At 37.0% G+C, this 21,653-nt stretch overlaps 1 protein-coding gene across 1 annotated transcript in view; it reads left to right on the plus strand.

Annotated features, from left to right (window-relative positions):
- The window catches only part of fras1 (Fraser extracellular matrix complex subunit 1), a 133,561-nt gene that overhangs the window by 106,461 nt on the left and 5,447 nt on the right, over positions 1 to 21,653 (plus strand). Inside the window, exons 41-57 of the mRNA XM_073839522.1 lie at positions 593 to 755; positions 836 to 968; positions 1,542 to 1,723; positions 3,132 to 3,288; positions 3,746 to 4,009; positions 5,192 to 5,380; positions 5,476 to 5,595; positions 5,707 to 5,886; positions 8,661 to 8,785; positions 13,226 to 13,366; positions 15,391 to 15,618; positions 17,513 to 17,626; positions 17,777 to 17,927; positions 18,352 to 18,511; positions 18,597 to 18,765; positions 18,863 to 19,109; positions 20,629 to 20,973. Coding sequence (XP_073695623.1) covers positions 593 to 755; positions 836 to 968; positions 1,542 to 1,723; positions 3,132 to 3,288; positions 3,746 to 4,009; positions 5,192 to 5,380; positions 5,476 to 5,595; positions 5,707 to 5,886; positions 8,661 to 8,785; positions 13,226 to 13,366; positions 15,391 to 15,618; positions 17,513 to 17,626; positions 17,777 to 17,927; positions 18,352 to 18,511; positions 18,597 to 18,765; positions 18,863 to 19,109; positions 20,629 to 20,973 — 3,068 coding nt within the window. The remainder of the gene's footprint in view (positions 1 to 592; positions 756 to 835; positions 969 to 1,541; positions 1,724 to 3,131; positions 3,289 to 3,745; positions 4,010 to 5,191; positions 5,381 to 5,475; positions 5,596 to 5,706; positions 5,887 to 8,660; positions 8,786 to 13,225; positions 13,367 to 15,390; positions 15,619 to 17,512; positions 17,627 to 17,776; positions 17,928 to 18,351; positions 18,512 to 18,596; positions 18,766 to 18,862; positions 19,110 to 20,628; positions 20,974 to 21,653) is intronic.

The raw sequence follows: 21,653 nt of genomic DNA on the forward strand, positions 1-21,653 counted from the left end.
TCCTGTGTTTGAATCCCACCTTGAGGACCTTTCCCGATCCCGCCCCCTATCTCTGTCCCACATCACTTTCTGTCATATCTGACCTGTCCTATTGCAAAAATGTAAAAAAATAAATTGTAAAAATTGTATTTTGTATTCTTGGCAGGTTTGTTACTTACATATATTTGACAAATATTTAACTATAATTGGAATTAAATAGTATTGCTTTCATCTTTACCAAAATGTTGCTGCATATTCATAATAATTTGAATGTCTGTTCCTTGTAAGTGTATTATTTTCAATCATTACCAGTATTAAAATGTCATTCCTAGTTTAGCGTATGTTAATATTAGACTTTATAAATGAGGCATGTAAAATGTTTGGCGAGTTGAAATGCTTGGGGAGACACAACATGCATTACAACACAAGCTTCTTTAATTGCTTTAAATTGTTGATCCCTTACGAGAAATGATGAAATATAAAACAGTTCTCTCAGGCAATTACAACGTTGTACATATTTGACTGTTATCCTCTGGTGGTTTGCTTTTTAAGCAGATGGAACATCTACCTTGTGTGGCTGAAAATAGTGTGAAACATATTTATTTTTTTAAAGGTATGTTACATCCTTTGAAACGGGTAACCAGCCTGTGACAGACATTTTCCACTTCGTCGTCTATGATGGTGAGAACAATCGTTTGGAGAATCAGATGTTCACTATCACCATCACATCTACCCAGAGACAGCCACCTGTTGTCACCATCCGCAGCGGCGTTAAGGTGAGAATGGTTCCCACTTCACCATTCAACTAGTTTTAGAGCTCTTTTTTCAGCCTTTAGAAACTCTTTCCCATGAACAGGTTCAAGAAGGAGGGAGAGTCCAACTCTCAGCCAATCACATTATTGCATCTGACCCAGACACACCCAGAAAGGACCTCCTGGTGTGGCTGATCAGCCCACCAAAGTATGGATTCATTGAAAACACAAAACAAGGTAAATCTCTTAGCTGTTTCCTTAGTGCAGTTTTTTTAAACAATAGTTGCTGATGGTGTAATTTTATTCATGAGCAGAGTGCTCATTTGCTGTGATAGAGATTTGTAGATCTGTAAAATTCAGATTGAAGCAGTCATCTTTATTCAGGCTTCCTGTTTGAGTAGGGAAGATGAAAGGAGATGCAGATCATGGTGGAACTTAAACACCCAACGACAGCTGTACAAAATGTAGTTTTTCATCCAAAACACAGATGCAAGCTCTGATGTCTGCTTTGATGTGTCTACTTTATGAAAACACTAGTTTTATACTTTCGATTTTGAGTTTGTTTTTGTTTCTCACAGCCATTTGTTCATAAATATTAGCTGTTTCTTCTCTTGCAGCTGACAGTCACTCTTTCGTGTTTTGTCTAGAAAGTTGCTTATTTGTTGTTTTTTTAAGATCAATTACTTGTTTGGATTTTAGGCTCAGAAATGTTATTCCCAGTCAAATGCAGTCTCTAGCACTACAAAACTAAACTAAACTCAAGTGTTGTGTTTGTTCAACACATTAAGATGTGTCCTTTGTGTCAAACAGCCACTGGTGGATCTCGCATGATCACCCCTGACATTCCCTTCACTATTGAAGACCTCACCTCAGACCATATCTTCTATGTTCAAAACATCCGCCAAGCCAACATCCGCCAGGACGTCTTCAGCTTTTACATCAGTGATGGATCAAGTCAAACTGAGGCTTTTGATATCACCATAGACATCCAGGTATAATTAAAATACTGAAGCACAAAATATACTTAAATTTGAACATATATACTTTGTGTAGGTTTCATCTCTATTTGTTTGTGCCAAAGCTAGTTTTAGCACCTTGTGGTCAAACAAAATGTGTACAAAAAAATTCAAGGCGCATAAGTTGGCACAATTCACAAAAAGTGGACTCTCCACGCTATGCGAATACTATGCTATTGGCGGTATTTACATCACGTGCACTAGTGTATGAGTCAAAACCAAAGTATTCTTTAGGTTTAAAGGGATAGTTCACCCAAAAATAAAAGTTCTGATATTAATTACCGACCCTCATGTCATTCCAAACCTGTAAGGCCTTTGTTTATCTTCAGAACACAAAATAAGATATTTTTTTCTCTTTCAAGTTCAGCTTTTTGACCACAGCTGACACATTCAAGGACCAGAAAGTTTGTAAGGACATCGATAAAATTGTCCATGTGACATCCCTGCTGAAAAAAACAGCATATGCTGGTTACGTATGTTTTGGTGCTGGGATGCTGGTTTTATCTGGTATATGCTGGTCCTTTGCTGGTTTATGCTGGTCCCTTGCTGGTTTTTGCTGGTTTATGCTGGTCATGTTGCTGGTTAATGCTGGTCCTTTGCTGGTTTATGCTGGTCCTTGACCAGCAACATGACCAGCATAAACCAGCAAGGGACCAGCATAAACCAGCATAAACCAGCAAGGAACCAGCATAAACCAGCAAAGGACCAGCAAATACCAGCTAAAACCAGCATCCCAGCACCAAAACATACCTAACCAGCATATGCTGTTTTTTTCAGCAGGGATCAGTAATTCAACCGTAATTTCCATCATTTCCATCACCATCATTTTTAAAAAAAATTTGATGCACATTTACAACAGTACCATGTCTTGTAGGTTCATAAATTTATGGTTGAACCACTGATGTCACATGGCTTATTTTAACAATGGCCTTACTACCTTTCTGAGCCTAGAACATGTCATTGCGTTGCTGTCTATGTAGGGTCAGAAAGGTCTCGGATTTCATCAGAAATATCTTAATTTGTGTTCTGAAGATGAACGAATGTCTTATGAGTTTGGAACAACATGAGGGTTAGTAATTAATGCCAGAATTTTATTTTTTGAGCTAACTGTCCCTTTAAGACTGCATGGTGTTTCTTTGATGAATGTTTTCCGGAAAACATTTTCAAAACCCTTTTTTTTTGTTACTTTAGATGATGGACAGGTATTCTTTGATTCTTCTTCATTTATCAGTTGCTTAAAAGTAGTTGATGTTTGGAGCCTCTGGCTCCCTGGGATGCAGATTCAAAGCTAGTGTGCATCATATCCCGATTCCCATCTCTTTCCTGTCTCTCTTTCCTGACTTGTCAAGTTTATATATGATATGTCGTTTGATGTTGTTTACAGCACACCAAGGAGGACAGAGTCCCAATTATCTCAGTAAACAGCATCCAAGTGGAGGAGAACTCCGGTGTGGTCATTACTAACTCCTCCCTGAATGTGCTAGACCAGGATACACCTGAAAATGAGCTTCTCCTTACCCTCATCAAGAAGCCTTCATACGGTCAGTGCCTGTCGCCCTCTTTGTATTTTTCTTCATATGCCCTCTTCATTCCACAGTCCGTTGCTCACTCATGGCCGGCCTTCAGAAAACATCCATTATTTGCCACATTAACGCTCTGACCGGCTCCTGTGTGGCTGATTGATGTTCTTGTCATTGTGCCTCTGCCGTTGACTAGAGAGTTGGTGGAAAGGCCATGACCCACAGGGCTTCATTGGTTAAACTTTTATGGACGCATGTCAAGGTGTTCACAGCGGTTTTATTAGGAGTCGCAAGTGAGGAATGGAGCAGAGTGTTATGACAGCAGTGCATTTATACAAAAATGACAAAGAGTGACCATTAGAGGTCAAGTGCACATTTATTTGAAAACAGGAAGCAAAGCAATATGTGTTTATGCTGTGTTTGATAGAAAAAAATGAGAAGAAACGTTGCAATAATGTTTCTGTGTGTGTTTCAATAGGGAAGTTACGAAGAAGGCAGTTCTACTCTCAACCTTTTGAGAATGGCAGGATTCTCCAGCAAGGATCTACTTTCACTTACCAGGATGTTCTAGATGAGCTCCTGGTCTACACACCAGACGGACGTGGCTCTGGGTCTGACGAGATCCAGTTTTCAGTAACAGATGGCATATACACGGAGACCGGTCGTCTGGAGTTCAGCATGGATATTAGGAAGAGAGAAGGCCCTAGAGTCACAATTAACAGAGGACTACAGATTGCAGCAGGTCAAGATACAGCTACATTACATTGCCCTTGCACACATCCCAAGCCTCCCTGATTGGTTAGGTTTCTTATTTTTAGTAGTGGTTATTACATCAGACACAGTTTCAGTTTCTTAACTGCTTCTAAAATGAGTGCAAAAGCAAATTTGCCACAAAGACAGAAAGTGCTGACACCACTTCTTTCTAGCATACAGTAAAATAAAAAAATAAAAACATTTTTGTCATGTTCCAATTTAAAACAAAGAACTATTGTATCGCCTCACTGCCCCAACCCCTCACCTTGAGAGTTATATACAAAGGTCTGTACTTAATTGTAAATAATAGCGAAGATGGCATAAAAAACATCTAAAACATGTTTATTCATTCCATAAGTTTGTCCAGAGCATTTTAAAAATAAGGAAAAACAAGCAATTTAATATAAAGGAGCCAGTGATATTAGCATTGAAGTTATGTTTAAAGATTATTTCACTTTTTAATTATTTTGACTTTTTAGTGAATGACAAAAAGTTTTTTTTTTAATTAAGAACATAATTAAAATTGCAGTTGTTCTTTCAGTTTTCACTTCTTCGTGAAATAATAATAAGTTACACTCTTTATTGAAAGAAATATTTTTTGTCAGTGGTCAGACATTGTTCTGTGATTTTCTTTATGATTTTCTTATGAAAACATTTGAATTATTGATAATGGCTCTAAAAGACATGGATCCAAAATACATAAAAAAGCTTAATAACACTTTCCAAAAGCCATTTTAGAGAAATAGCTCATGCAAAAATTACTATTCATTCATACAAATCTTTCACTCAGCCTCGTATCATTTCAAACCTGTATTTTTTCATCTGTGGAACACAAAAGGAGAGGGATGAGAAGGATATAAAAGTCACATAAAAGAAGCACATAAATATCTTCTGAAGCCACTCAAAGGCTTTGTGTGAGGATCAGACTGAAATTATGGCATTATGCACTTATAATCTCTCTCTGCCAGACTTCTAAGTGAACTAGAGAAGCGCCTGGCTCTCTGAGAACCACTGTAGTAATCCAGTCCAAACAAATCTCAATCATGATGAACCAATTCAAACACTTCATGTGAATAATTGAGGTTCATGTCTAGTTAGACTACAGCTGATGTTAATAAATCATTCGAATGCCTGTATCATTTCTGTTACCATTGCTCCTTCCTCCTGGCAGGCTCCTCATCTAAGATCACAGAGCAGCATCTGAAAGGGACGGACATAGATTCAGATAACCTTAAGCTGCGGTTCACCCTTACTAAAGACCTGAGCGTTGGCTCCCTGTTGCTAAATACAGGCAAAAACAAGGCTCAGATATCTGTCAAAGCACCTGTCACCAGCTTCACCCAGGAAGATATCAACAAAGGTTTGCTATCTCTCTCTCTCTCATACATAATCATCCATAGGGAATTTCTAAGCAGGGATGCATTGTCTCATGTGGTTTTGCGCCTCGTCTGTCAGGATATGTGGAATACATTCATGAAAAGGGAGAAAGTGGAGGCAGCTTCTCTTTCAAGTTCAACCTGGAAGATCCCGAGGGAAACAGAGTCATTGACCAGTCTTTCTTCATTAGCGTCCTGGGTGAGCCAAGAAGTTATTTTGGGACATTGAAAGATTCATGTTCAGGAATGTTAGAAGAAGTTATTTTGGTGCATCGTCATCAGTTTCTCTCTCTCTCTCTCTCTCTCTCAGAGGACAGACTTCCTCCCACTGTGGTGGTTAATAAGGGCTTGGTTATGGATGAGAATACCTTGAAGAAGATCACAACACTCCAGCTCTCCTCTACAGATCAGGACAGTGAACCAGATGAACTCATTTACCGAATCACCAAACAGCCTCAGCTCGGACATCTAGAACACTCCAGCAAACCAGGTACAGACAAACATCCTCCATACTTGTTGAAAGTGACTAACCAAAAGGAAAACTACATTATTCAGTAACAAAACAGTAACTCAGCTTTCAAACTAATGCCGGTATCAAGTAGCAAGATACTTTCTTCCAACTAGCAGCAGCATATAGTAACATAAATTTTACTTCACTTTTAAAGGGGTCATCGGATGCCCATTTTCCACAAGTTCATATGAATCTTTAGGGTCTTAAGAAAAGGTCTGTAATATGCTTTGGCTAAAAATTCTCAATAGTAGTGTAAAAAAACACCCTTTTACCTTGTCAAAATCAGCTCTGCAAATTATCAGCTCATTTTATTGCTTGGGCCCTTTTAATGCAAATGAGCTCTGCTCGCCCCGCCCCTCTCTGCTGTTGGGATTACGAGCCGTAATGTTTACTTTAGCCACATTTAGCTGCGTTTATCGGCAAAACTTGCCAACAAGCACATTATTAGGAAAGGCCATTTGCAAGGACGCATAAAAAACCCTTATATTCACTTCTGCTGTGGGTGAAGCTGCATCACGAATGATTCACACAAACATAGACACATATGTAGATCAGGATCGGCGCTTTCCTTTTAAAACCAAAAGTAACGTTAATCCTCTGCATCTTCAGCGGCTCAGATGTCGGGAGTAAATGACTACTGCTATGTTCATTATTACATCCAACAACAGAACACCTCAATCGCTCAGTTAGAGTCTTCCTCTGCACCTGAGTCACACAATGGCAATCATATTCAGACTGTTTCAGCTCGGTGAGGGCGGGTCTAAGGTAAGGCGCTCATGTCAATCAACTGTCATGTAAAAGTTAGTTTTGCATCCAATGACCCCTTTAAATGGTTAGTTTCCCCAAAAAAGATTAAACTTTGTTAATCTTCTGAACACAAATTAAGATATTTTTTAATGAAATCCAAGAGCTTTCTGACCCTGTATAGACAGCAACAGAACTACCACGTTCAAGGCCTAGAAAGGTAGTAAGGACATGAAATATTAACAAGGAAAATGGTTCTTGGGTCAGTGTAAAATAATCTCCACTGTCACACAAAGAGTTTTTTATTAATGATGTTTTACTGGGACACAGTGGTATTTCAGTGGGGCTTGTGTCCCAGTAAAAAAGTCTTAGCATCTGCCCTGGTTCCACGTATAAAAAGATGTTACCCCCTTAAGTAGATTCAATGCAGTTAGGTACTTTTTATTTGTAGCTTGTAGTGCCAAAAGAGTAGTTTAAAGTAGTGTAAAGTAGTTGAAAGTAGCTTCCCCAACACTACATCTTATTTAGCCTATAAAGAGACGTTTTAGTTGATCCATGGAGTTTTGTTAATGGGGGTTGAAAAGTTTGCATTATCATTTTAAACCAAGTGCATTATATGCTGCGGTGGGCTGCTCATCACTGGGTAAGTGTCACTCCATATTACATATAGCCTGTATTCTCATACTTAGAGACAGTACTAGAGTGTATACATGCTCAGGAGGCAAGGGAGGCAGTGCCTCCTCAAAATATTGGATGCGAAAAAAAAAATAAAATAAAAAAATAAAACAATGCTGATATTACAAAATATAAAATATAACGGGGTTGAAAACCTTTTGCAATTGAAGATCAGGGTAAATTTAACTTGTTGAGTTTTCTGTAAGTATGTTCTGTAGCTTCTGAAGGGCAGTACTAAATGAAGAAAAAAAAAGATATTTAGGCAAAAGAGGAAAATTGCACATATCTTCATTCTTTTCAAAAGTTTTCACCCCCGTCTCTTAATGCATCGTTTTCCCTCCTGAAATATCAGTGAGTATTTGAACCTTCTGTAATAGTTGCATATGAGTCGCTCAGTTGTCCTCAGGGTGAAAAGACGAATCTCATAATTGTCATTGTTGGAAAGGGTTCAAATACACAAAAATGCTGAAAATCCAAAGAATTCTGTTTCTGAAGAACAGAGGGCAGTTTAACTGTTCAGAACTAACAATGGACTCATTAACTGTCACTAAACAAAAAAAAACACAGATGTGGATCATTCAGGTAACAACACGGTATTAAGAATCAAGCATATGGGGTCATTTTTATGAATTCAATGTTATTTTCTCTTGTGGACTGTATGTCTTTTGTGTGAAATATCTTATTCAGGTCAGTACTAAATAAAAAATAACATGCATTTTATATGATTCCTCTTATTTTGGTAAAATAATTAACATTTTGCAGATTCTGCAAGGTGTATGTAAACTTTTGACCTCAACTGTACATTTCTCTACTCATCCTCAAAAAGCAACGCTGTTATTCGTGTCTCTATGTAAGATTTAATATGAAGAGCCTGAGAGATCATAATATATATTTATAGTCTGCGGTCCTGTTTCTGTATGGGCTGTTTAGCAGAGCACTACATTTATAAAAACTGTCCACAACTGCCAGGCAATGTTCAGGCCTTGCGTGGAAGATATATAGTACGTTATATATCTAAACATCATGTTTAAATGAAGACTGAGAACTCGTTACATGGGATCTAGCCTATAGATCTCTATCAGGGCGTCGTATAAGGTGGTTTCATAGGTGAAGATCAGTTTTTATTTTCCGTTCTGTCCCTCTTGGTGATGCCTGGAGTGCACTCAATGGGATTTTTGCAGTAGTGCATGTTTTATTCATCTATTTCAGTTGACCCGTGGGATATTTTTAATGGTGGCAAGTGAGTTTGCATTATGTTTTAATGGCAAAGGCAGTATATAAAGTGGTGGGCTGCTAGTCACTGGAGAAATTTTCTCTGTTTGATGTTGTTATAGGAACACGGATCAGCACGTTTACCCAGGCTGACCTGTCCTCTCGCAACATTCAGTACGTTCACACCAGTGAAGAAGAGATACACTCTGATGACTTCACCTTCACTGTATCTGACGGAGGCAATGAGGTGCATATGCACACACATACACACACATACATTGGGGTCCAAATGTCTGTAACCATAATGGAGGACCTGTATATCAGTGTTATTTTTATTTTTTTTAAATTATGGACTGAAACTGAAAAACTGCAAAAAAAGAAAGAAAAAAACATGAACAATTTACAGTAAGTATTCAACTATTCAACTAGATGTTGTCTTGTTATTAAAGATGAGTTAAAATGACTAAAAATACACATCCAGTCAAAGATGTTTTACAGTATTTTTTTTAAAGGAGACCTCTTCTGCTTACCAAGCCTGCATTTATTTAATGCAATTCAAAATACAGCAAAAGCAGACATATTGTGAAATATCTTTACTATTTAAAATAACTGCTTTTTATTTTAATATAATTTAAAATGTAATTTATTCCTGTGATCAAAACAAATTTTTTTATGATTATCACTATTTAAAATGGTTGAGTACATTTTTACAGGATTTTTGATGAATAGAACAATCCAAAGATCAGCATTTATCTGAAATAAAAGCTTTTGTAACATTATACACTATACCATTCATAAACTTGGAGTCAGTATAATTTTTATTTTTATTTTTCACAAGGATGTTTTAAATTGATCAAAAGTTATGATAAAGACATTTATAATGTTACAGAAGATATCTATTTCAGATAAATATTGTTCTTCTGAACTTTCTATTCATTAAAGAAACCTGAACAAATTCTACTTATATACTACGTAATACATACAAAGCATAATAAATGTTTCTTGAGCAGCAAATCAGAATATTAGAATGATTTCTGAAGTAATGATGATAAAAATTCAGCTTTGAAGACACATGAATAAATAAAATTGTAAAATATATTCAAATAGAAAACAGTTATTTTATTCAGTAAAAATATTTCAGATTTTTTTGCTGTAATTTGGATCAAATAAATACAGGCTTGGTGAAAAGACTTCTTTAAAAAACAAAAAAATCATACTGTTCCGACTGGCAGTGTATGAAATTAAAGATAATTCAAGATATTAATACATTATATAATAGCATATAAAAATTATAAACATGAAAGTGGCTGATATGATAGAGTTACAAAATAAATACTAAAACATTTTGAAATTCATGAGATTTTTCAACTGGACTTGTTCTGCTAATGATATAATTCGTCATAAAAAATATTAGCCACACTCATTCTTCACAGTAACTAACATTGATGTAAACACATAGATGCCCACCCTTTGCTTTCTGTTTCTCATTCCACACATACTGAGCACACACACTTCCTCCCACAGAAATCTCAACCCTCCCTCTCGCCTTTTCCTACTCTCTCTTCCTTTCACCTCTTTTCTTTCCATTATAAGCACATACACGCCCACACAAACACTAATTAGGGCCCAAAGAGCTTGAATAAACACGGACTGCCTAGTGAGTGTCTAAAAGAGATGAACACACAGTTATACTACAATGGGCTCTTCTCTCAGCGGAAAACACTCTTCTAGCATTTTGAATAAAAAATGATGTGCAAATACACTTGAGTTTGTACTGTGCTGCTCAATTAAAGGTGCATTTTTTATTAATGCTGCAGTAGTCTATATGGCAGTTGCCTCAGACTTATACTGACACCTAGTGGCATGGATGCAGCAATACTTTTTGATAGCGGTACCACTGTACAAATGACCCTGGACAATAAAACCAAGGGTCTTTTTTTCCAGATTTATAATTATTAAAAAAATCTAAATATTGAGAAAATCACATTTTTTTTAGCAATGCATATTACTAATCAAAATTTAAGTTTTGATATATTTATGGTAGGAAATTTACAAAATATCTTGATGGAACATGATCATTGCTTAAAGGGATAGTTCACCCAAAAATGAAAATTTGATGTTTATCTGCTTACCCCCAGGACATCCAAGATGTAGGTGACTTTGTTTCCTCAGAAAAACACAAACGAAGATTTTTAACGAAAACCGGTGCAGTCTGCCAGCCATACAATGGACATGGATGGGCACCAAACCTTTAAAAGTAAACAAAAACATGCACAGACAAATCCAAATTACACCCTGCGACTCGTGACGATACATTGATGTCCTAAGACACAAAACTATTGGTTTTTGTGAGAAACTGAACAGTATTTATATAATTTTTTACCTTTGATACACAGCCACATCCATCTGTCCTGAGCACGAGCTTAACATCCGGTTCGTTACGTGTGTACGCACTCTGGCGTAGTATATGCAATAGGGATGGGCATTTCTGATCATATTTCATTTCGATTAATCCACAGGTTTGAGAAACGAGTACTCGATTAATCGGGGGTGGAGTTTAAGCAAGGGGCAGGGCGTTTGCGTCACAGTATACAGTAAACATTTAAAAGAAATAACAGCATGAGGTGAAGCTGAAGCACTTTTTCTACATGACGCATTGTATATAAAATTAATCACATAGCCTAGATACATAAATATGTAAATGTTATATTACAAATTGTATTTATCTACACAAAATGCATGTGAGCTTGAACTACGTGCCAATGATAAAGTAGTGGATGCGCTTCTCCCGTTACTTTAAAACAACGGCAACTGAAGCCCCGCAAATTTTTAGAGTCAATCGATCGTCATTTTCATGCTCGATCGTCGCTGATGGGTTCGAGTAATCGATTAATCGAGTACTCGTGCACATCCCTAATACGCAAAAGCCGTAAGGGGAAATCAGTGAAAAGTCCCGGATGAGTTTGCGAAAGCAAACGTAATCTTTTAGCTTTAAATCGTTTTGAACAATCAGGATAAGCTATACCCACAATCTCTTTGATCTGTGTAAACAATGAGTGTTGTATACATGCGACAGACCGCTTCCGGCGTTTGCGTATTCTACGCCAGAGCGCGTTCACATGTCACAAGCCGGATGCAAAACTCGTGCTCAGGACAAATGGACATGGCTGTGTATCAAATGTAAAAGCTGATATAAATACTGTTCAGTTTCTCAAAAAAACGATCGTTTCGTGTCTTAGGACATTAATGTATCGTCACGAGCCTCAGGGTGTAATTTGGATTTGTCTGTGCATGTTTTTGTTTACTTTTAAAGGTTTGGTGCACATCCACTCATATCATTTGGCTGGCAGACTGCACCGGTTTTCGTTAAAAATCTTCGTTCGTGTTCTGCTGAGGAAACAAAGTCACCTACTGTACATATTGGATGCCCTGGGGGTTAGCAGATAAACATCAAATTTTCATTTTTGGGTGAACTATCCCTTTAACTTCCTAATGATTTTTGACCTGTGATGTATTTTTGGCTATTGATACAAATATACTGGTGTAGTTCACTTTCAAATAAAAAAAAAATTACAACTAATGTATTTACCCCTTGTCATTCAAGATGTTCATGTCTTTCTTTCTTCAGTCGTAAGGAAATTATGTTTTTTGAGGAAAACATTTCAGGATTTCTCTCCATATAATGGACTTCTATGGTGCCCCCGAGTTTGAACTTTCAAAATGCAGCTTCAAATGGCTCTAAACGATCACAGCTGAGGAAAAAAGGGTCTTATCTAGCAAACTATCGGTTATTTTCTTAAAAAAAAAAAAAAATTACAATTTATATACTTTTTAACCTCAAATGCTCATCTTGTCTAGCTCTGTGTGTACTCTGTGTAGAGATTAAAAAGTATATAAATTGTAAATGTTTTTAGAAATTAACCAATCGTTTCGCTAGATAAGACCCTTCTTCCTCAGCTGGGATCATTTAGAGTCCTTTGAAGCTGCATTTAAACTGCATTTTGGAAGTTCAAACTCAGGGGCACCATAGAAGTCCATTATATGGAGAGAAATCCTGAAATGTTTTTCTTAAAAAACATAATTTCTTTACGACTGAAGAAAGAAAGACATGAACATCTTGGATGACAAGGGTGTGAGTACATTATCTGTAATTTTTGGTTCTGAAAGTGAACTACTCCTTTAAGGCTGGTTTTGTGGTCCAGGGTCACAAATGCTTTAAATACAGTCAGCCACGATTAATTGATCCGCTAAGCAAATGAGTCCAGTAATAAGTGATTATCCTACCCACTGCATTGTCAAATAAACAAGCTTTTATCAGGCTCCTGATTTAACTGTCTTCATCTTATGTAATTTAAACATGCTTTTCAATAGCATTCTTCATTTCTTTAGTATTAAAACATTTTTAATAAGGAAAAATTACTCAGTACACCTGTATTGTACTTTTATTAAGCATGCGTTTTTTCGTTATTTGTCTAATTCACTTTAGGCATTTGTCAGTAATTTAAAACCACTTTTCTTTATGGTCTCTCTGTTTCTCTACATTTAACCCTGATAGGATAATTACATTAACCTATTTAATGGGAAATTAGATTCTGTGCTGCGGAACAATTGAGCTCATATCTAGATTCAATTACTGAGCGCTGTGTGCTTTTAATTATTTCATTACTGTTATGCTGTTGTCCTTCAGATTTCACAGACGTTCTACATCACTATCCGGCCGGTGGACGACTCTCTGCCCATCCTGCAGGTGCCAGGGATGAGGGTGCAGGAGGGTGTGAGGAAGACCATCACTGAGTTTGAACTGAAGGCTACTGATGCTGACACAGAGGTATCACTTAAAGGTTTACCCTAACTGTGCTTTCAGTTATGTTGAGGTTGTGCTTCATGTATTCTTTATAAAAAAAGTTTTTATAAATGGACTGTATATTTAATGTTACTATAATGGGGTTCTATGCGAATTTTCTGTGCATGGTTTTGCCTGGAGCTTTTTGGAAGTCAGAGCATAAATGTTCTCTTTCTCCTTCAAAAGCGTAACACATTAAAGGGATAGTTGACCCAAAAATGACAATTACCCCATTATTTACTCACCCTCAAGCCATTCTAGGTTTATATGACTTTATTCTTTCAGACAAATACAATCGGAATTACATTTTTAAAAAAAAGTCCTGGCTCTTCCATGCTTTATAATGGCAGTAAATGGGTGTTGAGATTTTGAAGTCAACTAAAGTACATCCATCCATCATAAAAAGTGCCCCACACTTCTCTGGGGGGGTTAATAGAGGCCTTCTGAAGTAAATCGATGTGTTTTTATCAGCAAAATATCCACACTTAAAACTGTATAAACCATAATCTAGCATAAGCTTCAGTGTGAATATGCTAGTCTTGTGACAACCAGTTTCTGTTTCGTTCACAGAAACTGTTTATTATTATGAATATTGAAACCGTTTAATACTTAATATATTTGTGGAAACTGTAATACATTTCAATGACTTTTTTTTTTATGAATAGTAAGTTCAAAAAGACATCACTTGATCAATTTAAAGGATTAGTTCACGTCCAGAACAAAATTTACAGATCATTCACTGAACTCCCTTGTCATCCAAGATGTTCATGTCTTTCCTTGTTTTCCATGTCTTTTAAGTTTTTTGAGGAAAACATTTGAGGAATGTTCTCCATATAGTGGACTTCTATGTTGCCTGTGAGTTTAAATGTCCAAAATTCAGTTTAAATGCAGCCATAAAAGGCTCTACATGATCCCAGCTGAGCTGCATTAAAGAAAAGGCAAAGCTCAGTAACTACACATTTGGTCAAAATTAAGTTAAGGCTTAAAATTGGCTTTGTGACAACTGTTTTGTCTCCTTGAAGTCTCCTGGTTCAAGTTTTTCCCATTTCAGAGAAGCGAAAGTGTCAAAATTGCAGTAACTGCAAAATCCAAATTAATACCCTATATGGTGTAGAAACTTTAAAAGCACGTTTCTCAGTTTCAGTGTTGGCGCAGTTACTGTACTTTGCCTTTGTATGGCAGTGAAGAAGAAGGGTCTTATCTAGTGTGACTTTTCTAAAAATGTGTATAATTTATACACTTTTTAACCACAAATGCTAGTCTTGTCTAGCTCTGTGATGCACATGCGTACTCTGTGCACTCCAGTTCAAGACAGTTAGGGTATGTCGAAAAATTAAGTTTGACCTTCTTTGCATGGTCACTTTGTAAACACTGGGTCGGAACTTCTGCAGCGATGTAGGACGATTTTGAAGTTGGAGGAGAAAATGAGAGGGAAGTTTTTCAACATACTCTAACTGTATTGAACCGGAGTACACAGAGTATGCATTTACATCACAAAGCTAGACAAGAGGAGCATTTGAGGTTAAAAACCCTTCTTCCTCGGCTGGGATCGTTTAGAAACCTTTGAAGCTGCACTGAAACTGCATTTTGGAAGTTCAAAATCATGGGCACCATTGAAATAAACTATATGGATAAAAATTCTTCATATGTTTTCCTCAGGAAAACATAGAAAGACATGAACATCTTGGATGACAAGGGGGTAAGTAAATTATCTATACATTTTTGTTGTGGGAGTGTACTATCCTTCAAGGCATCCTTGCTCTGACCCCAAACACTAGTGTTACTAGTGTAACTCTGTCCTCTCAGATGTGGGTGAGGAGATGGAAATGGAAAACCCAGAGTGATTACAGAACACTTTGAGCGAGAGGGAAATTACCGTCAACCTACTCGACTCACGTGTTTTAGTGCACAAAGCTGCATTAAAAATCAGTGCTCATGTACTTCTTAGTGTCAATTTCATTTAGTTCCACATCTGTTTGACAACCTCTCTCCCTTAAAATCTCTGTTAGGAGGACTCTCTTACGTTCACTATCGTTCAGGCTCCTCGTCACGGGACCATTGAGCGCACAAGTAATGGGCAGCATTATCGTCAGACCAACACTTTCACTATGGACGACATCTATCAGAACCGCATCAGTTATAACCATGATGGCAGCAACTCCCTCAAAGACCGCTTCACCTTCACTGTCGGTGATGGTACCAACATGTTCTTCATCATCGAAGAGGGTGGAAAAGAGGTCGGTAAACTTCCTGTTATTTGAGTTTGTCCATGTGTATAGTAATAGCTGTATGTAAAGTGCCTTATTTTTTTAAATGTCCTCCAAATATAGTAAATACCAACAGAGGTGATTTAGAAAGAAAATGTGTTTTTGGCCAGGGTTATACCCCTGCTCTTTCCAAAAAAGCACCCCTGGGAATTTTTAATGACCACAGAGAGACATGGCCTCAGTTTAACATGTTATCTGAAGGACAGTGCCTTTTTAAAGCATAGTGTCCCGGTCATTATACTGCGGTATTATGACCCACACAGACCACGGGGTGAACGCCCCCTGCTGGCCTCACTAACAGCTTTTTCAACATCAACTTTTGCTTTCCTTGCTTTTCTTCATTGGGAAACTGTGAAAGGTGCTGTGTGACCTTGTGGAAAAGATTTGAACTTGTAAAACAAAACCAGTCTTAAGCAGCACAAGTATATTTGTAGCAATAGCCAAAAATACATTGTATGGGTCAAAATGACAATTTATTCTTTTATGCCAAAAATCATTGGGATATTAAGTAAAGATCGTGTTCCATGATGATATTTTGTAAATGTCCTACTGTAATTATATCAAAACTTACTTTTTGATTAGTAATATGCATTGCTAAAAACTTAATTTGGCCAACTTTAAAGGTGATTTTCTCAGTATTTTGATTTTTTTTTTTTTTTCAAATAGTTGTATCTCAACCAAATTGTTGTCCTATCCTAACAAACCATACGTCAATGGAAAGCTTCATGGATCTCAATCAACACTTATGACCAGAAACCTAAAACTACTACAAGTTAGTCTGTAGTAATTGTAATAATATATTTACACGATTTAATAAAAAAAAATGTCAATGGAAACGTCTCACAAATATACACTGTTCAAAATCGAAAATTAAGATCAGTAAAAAAATGTTTTATATATATTTTTTTTCATTTAATTTTTTATCAAGGATGCATTAAATTGTGGCAGCAAAGACATGTATAATGTTATAGAGATTTCTATTTCAAAAAATGCTGTTCTTTTGAAATTTGAATGAATCAAAAATATTATCACAGTTTCCACAAAAATGTTACGCTATTTTAACAGCTAAAAATAATAAACTTCTTGAGCTTCCTAAATTTCTTGAGCACCAAAGTAGCATTTTAGAAGACTAATGGGTTTAATGGCTTTAATTCCATTTTTAAAATATGTTCACATGGGAAGCAGTTATTTTAAATTATAATATTTCACAATATTACTGTATTTTAATCAAATGAATGCAGCCTTGGTGAGCATAATAAACTTTTTTTTAAAACATTAATAAATTGTACCCCACATTTCTAAACAGTAGTGTATGCATGCCCACAAACTTGCCCACAAACTTACATTTTTGCTTTTGAATAATGCTCATTTCTTTATATTTTTAAAGACATGACTATAAATTACCGTATGAACCACCTGAAGGTATCCTGTCCATTTGTTTAACATAGTCATTTAGGCAACATGTCAGCTCTTATTCTCTCTCCCTCCGTCATAATAACTCCATCCATCAGCAGTCGCTTTTTCCTCTTATAGCTGCCTCAGCTGGCTGTCAGCTGTTCTGGGAGGTAAATGGTCTCTCAGTGGACATTGAAAAAGGGGCACCTCGTCTTGTCGTAAGATGACAAAATAGCAGCCCTATGACAGTGTTTAATCAGGAAGGTCTAGGACATCATTACTCAGCACTTTAGAAAGCTCAACTTCACATTAAAATTTAAATAGGTTTGATCTGGGATTGAATAGATGTTAAAAAGAGCATTGTTGGTCAACAAAGCAATTGCTTATATGGAAATATATGAAACAGGGTTTGTATCAGCCGGGAGAGTTTACATTGTGTGTAAATGTCAAACAATATCCTTTGTTTCAGGTCGTCACCGCTGCTCCACAAAAGTTTAAAATCGATATTTTACCCGTTGACGACGGGACGCCTCGTATTGTCACCAACCTGGGCCTGCAGTGGCTGGAGTACATGGAAAATAAGGTCACTTTCACTTTTCACATTGACATCTCAAATAACAGTGCATTTCTGCCTCCTACTGGCTTTATCGTGCGTTGGTGCAAAAGTGATAGAATGTATTCACTGCGAAGCATAAAATGACATTTTGATTTTGTTTGTGAAATGGAATTCTAGGCCACCAATCTGATCACCAAGAAAGAGCTTCTCACTATTGATCCTGACACAGATGATGGACAGCTGACTTATGAAGTGACTACAGAAGCTAAACACGGCTACCTAGAGAGTAAACTCAATCCTGGCAAACCGATCACCTCTTTCACGCAAGGTATTACTGACACCTCCTAAAGCTAAGTGCACACTAGTAGGCTGAAGCTATTCTGTGACAAACCCCCAAAGCATAGCCAACAGATAGAGACATCCTTATTTTAATCCACAACAAATTAGATATGCTCTGAATAAGGTCCACCTAGAGCCAAAAAACATCAGACTGTCTTTGTTGTTTTTTTCTGGTTTGTACAAAAACAACCACAAGCCTTCCTTCGCTTTGTTCGTTGACCTGTTTTCAAGAATCAACTCTGCCAATGAATAAGTATAACAAATTTTGGAATAATAACCACTGTCTGGGACACATTTTGTCTTTGATTTGTTTTGTACTAATTGTGGGTCTAAATGTGTGCAGGATGACAAGCTCTGCAGTTGGTGTTACAGCAAAGCTGTAAAATGTAAACTTAATTTCCTCTATCCTACAGCTGACGTAAACCTGGGCCTTATCCGATATGTTCTGAGTGAGGGCAATGTTCAGGAGACCATGGACAACTTCAGATTCCTTGTGAAGGACAGCAAACCTAACATCGTCAGTGACAATGTATTCCACGTCCAGTGGTCTCTTATCAGCTTTGAGCACAAGAGGTACGGCTGCCTCAAATTTTGTTGTACTGTAGATGGTCTTTATCCAACCAACCATTCTCACTAGTCTGTTGTCGTCTGTCTGCAGCTACAATGTGAGTGAAAAAGATGGAGCCATAGCAGTCACAGTCAAGAGGACCGGGAATCTAAACCAGTATGCTATTGTTCTGTGTCGTACTGAGCAAGGCACTGCTACTTCCACCTCCAGCATGGGCTCCCGGGCCGGACAACAGGACTACGTTGAATATGCTGGACAAGTATGTTTCAGTGTTCTATATGTTGTTCTATAATATTCAAATTCCCTTTGATTTGGTAGTTGACAAAGTTTAAATGCTCTCTAATGTGGTTCCCCAGGTTCAGTTTGATGAGAGAGAAGACACCAAGGTGTGCACCATTGTTATCAACGATGACCAGGTCTTTGAGAACATTGAGAGCTTTAATGTGGAGCTGAGTATGCCAGTGTACGCCCTGCTGGGGTCAGTGACCCGCGCTAAAGTCAATATCAATGACACGGAGGATGAACCCACTCTGCAGTTCGATAAGAAGACTTACCACGTCAATGAGAGCACAGGCTTTATCTTTGCTCCTGTTGAGAGAAAAGGTCAGTGAAACCAATTTCTACAAAAAAGTTGCGTTATTTTATTTCTATTTAGTATTTAACCTGAAGCATTCCTTTAAAGGGTAAGTTCTAATCCCGTAAGACCTTCGTTCATCTCCTAAACACAAGTTAAGATATTTTTGATGAAGAGAGCTTTCTGACCCTGTATAGTCACAATCACAGTCAAGACTGACACAGAAGAGAAAAAGTTGTTAAATAAGTATTTTTTTTTTGCATTCAAAAGGTTTTCTTGTAGCTTTATAAAAAGTTAAGGTTGAACTACTGATGTCACATGGACAATTTTAACAATGTCCTTACTAGGGCTGTGCGATTATCGAAATTCAGTTTCAATTTTGATTTTGGCTTCGAACGATCATGAAAATACCCCATTCCGCCCTCTTTCCAGTGGTGCGCTTTCGCTCCTCCATAAAAGTCTAATTTCACATGCAAATCAGCAAAATCATGTATTGTGACTTTCATAAAATGGGATGTGCTTGATGTATTAATGTTCTTTGATGTTGTGTTTTTAAAGGCAAGAAGAAGCACTTGCGCTGTTCTGTGTATGCGCTGAGAGACAGAGCAAAACTCGGACATGTAAAGTTATCTTTTAGCTCAAGGTGCGCGCCTGAACTGTCAAATACACGCAAAAATATTTCAAAATGAGGTGCTTGGTGATTATTCATGTAAACTCTTGTCAGTTATGTCTTAAATGATCATAAACAGTTGAGAATGAAAATACAGTATATTGGATCCGTGTGGCTATTAAAGCGGCAACAAATAATATTCCTTCTGCCGTCTCTGTGCTTAATATTGGGACTTTTGTAGTTTTAATAAGAAACAAAGCATGTTTAATTCTTACAGCGAAGACGCTGTTTTATTTTACAGTCAATTACATTCAATTTCTTTAGTAGGCTGTTAGACGACTTTAGACTAAGTATTCCGTTTTTTTTTTTTTCATTTGTATCTTTTTTTCTGGTGTATTGCTATCTTTAAATTAATCACTAATGCAAAGTTCCGGATTCACTCATAATCGTGTTAAATAATTGTGATTACAATATTGACCAAAATAATCGTGATTATGATTTTTGCAGCCCTAGTCCTTACTACTTTTCCTGGGCCTTGAACTTGGTAGTTACGTTGCTGTCTATGCAGGGTCGGAAAGCTTTTGAATTTCATCAAAAATATCTTAATTTGTAATCTGAAGATTAGCAAAGGTTTTACAGGTTTGGAAAACATGAGGGTGAGTAATTAAAGACAGAATTTTCATTTTTGTTTGAACTAACCCTATAACCTGTATAAATGTACAAATGGCTCAACTAAACTGCTGTTTACATGGCTAATTCATAAAAACTTATTCTGAGAACCTGAGAAGATCAAATCAATGAAAGTTAATATGTACACACTACTGTAAAAAAAAAAATAGCGTTTTGATGGTAGGACTAGAAATTAGCATTCTTTTTTAAATGATCGTCTTCATCGTCATGGGTTATATTCTAAATGTCATGTGTTGTCTTTTAATTAGGTGACAGCAGCAGCACCGTCTCAGCCCTCTGCTACACTGTGCCTAAGTCAGCCCGGGGCAGCAGTCTGCATGCTCTCGAGTCCGGCTCTGACTATAAGACTCGTGGCATGAGCAGTGACAACAGAGTCATCTTTGGCCCAGGTGTGAGCATGTCTACCTGTGACGTAAAGCTGATTGATGACAGCGAGTATGAACTCTCGGAGGAGTTTGAGCTGGTGCTGTCGGATGCATCGGACAATGCACGGATGGGTGATGTCACCGTGGCTAAAGTCATCATTGACGGGCCAAATGATGCCTCCACTGTCTTCCTGGGCAATGCGTCCTTCACCTTCAGTGAAGATGCAGGTTAGCGGAATTTGGGTGTTGTAGGTAGTATCATGGGCGTTAGTTTTGTTTTAAAATGTTGTTGTTGATTTATTAGTTTAGAATATTAGATTGTTTGATGAATAGAAAGATCAAAAGAACAGCATTTATTTAGAGTAGAAATCTTATGTAACATTATAAGTGTCTTTACTGTCAAATGTATCATTGAAGTTATTAATTTTAACTGCAGATTTTTGAAAAGTAGTGTTTATTGTAATCTGTCCAACACTTACAGTTGAAGTCAAAAGTTTGCCTACACCTTGCAGAATCTAAAAAGCTTAATTATTTTATCAAAATAATAGGGTTGTTTTTTGTTTAGTACTGATCTGAATAAAATATTTCACAAAAAGACGTTTGCATATAGTCCACAAGAGAAAATAATAGTTGAATTTATAATGAATGATCCACACCTGTGTTTTTTTGTTTAGTGATAGTTGTTCATCATCCCTTGCTTGTCCTGAACAGTTAAACCGCCCACTGATCTTCTGAAAAAATGTATTTGAACCCTTTTCAACAATGACTGTATGATTTTGTGATCCATCTTTATACACTGAGGACAACTGAGGGACTCACATGCAATTATTACAGAAGGTTCAAACTCTCACTGATGTTCCAGAAGGAAACACTGCATTAAGAGGGATGAAAACTTTTTGAATTTGAAT

Source organism: Garra rufa, chromosome 5, assembly GCF_049309525.1.
Source record: "Garra rufa chromosome 5, GarRuf1.0, whole genome shotgun sequence".
Taxonomy (NCBI): Eukaryota; Metazoa; Chordata; class Actinopteri; order Cypriniformes; family Cyprinidae; genus Garra; species Garra rufa.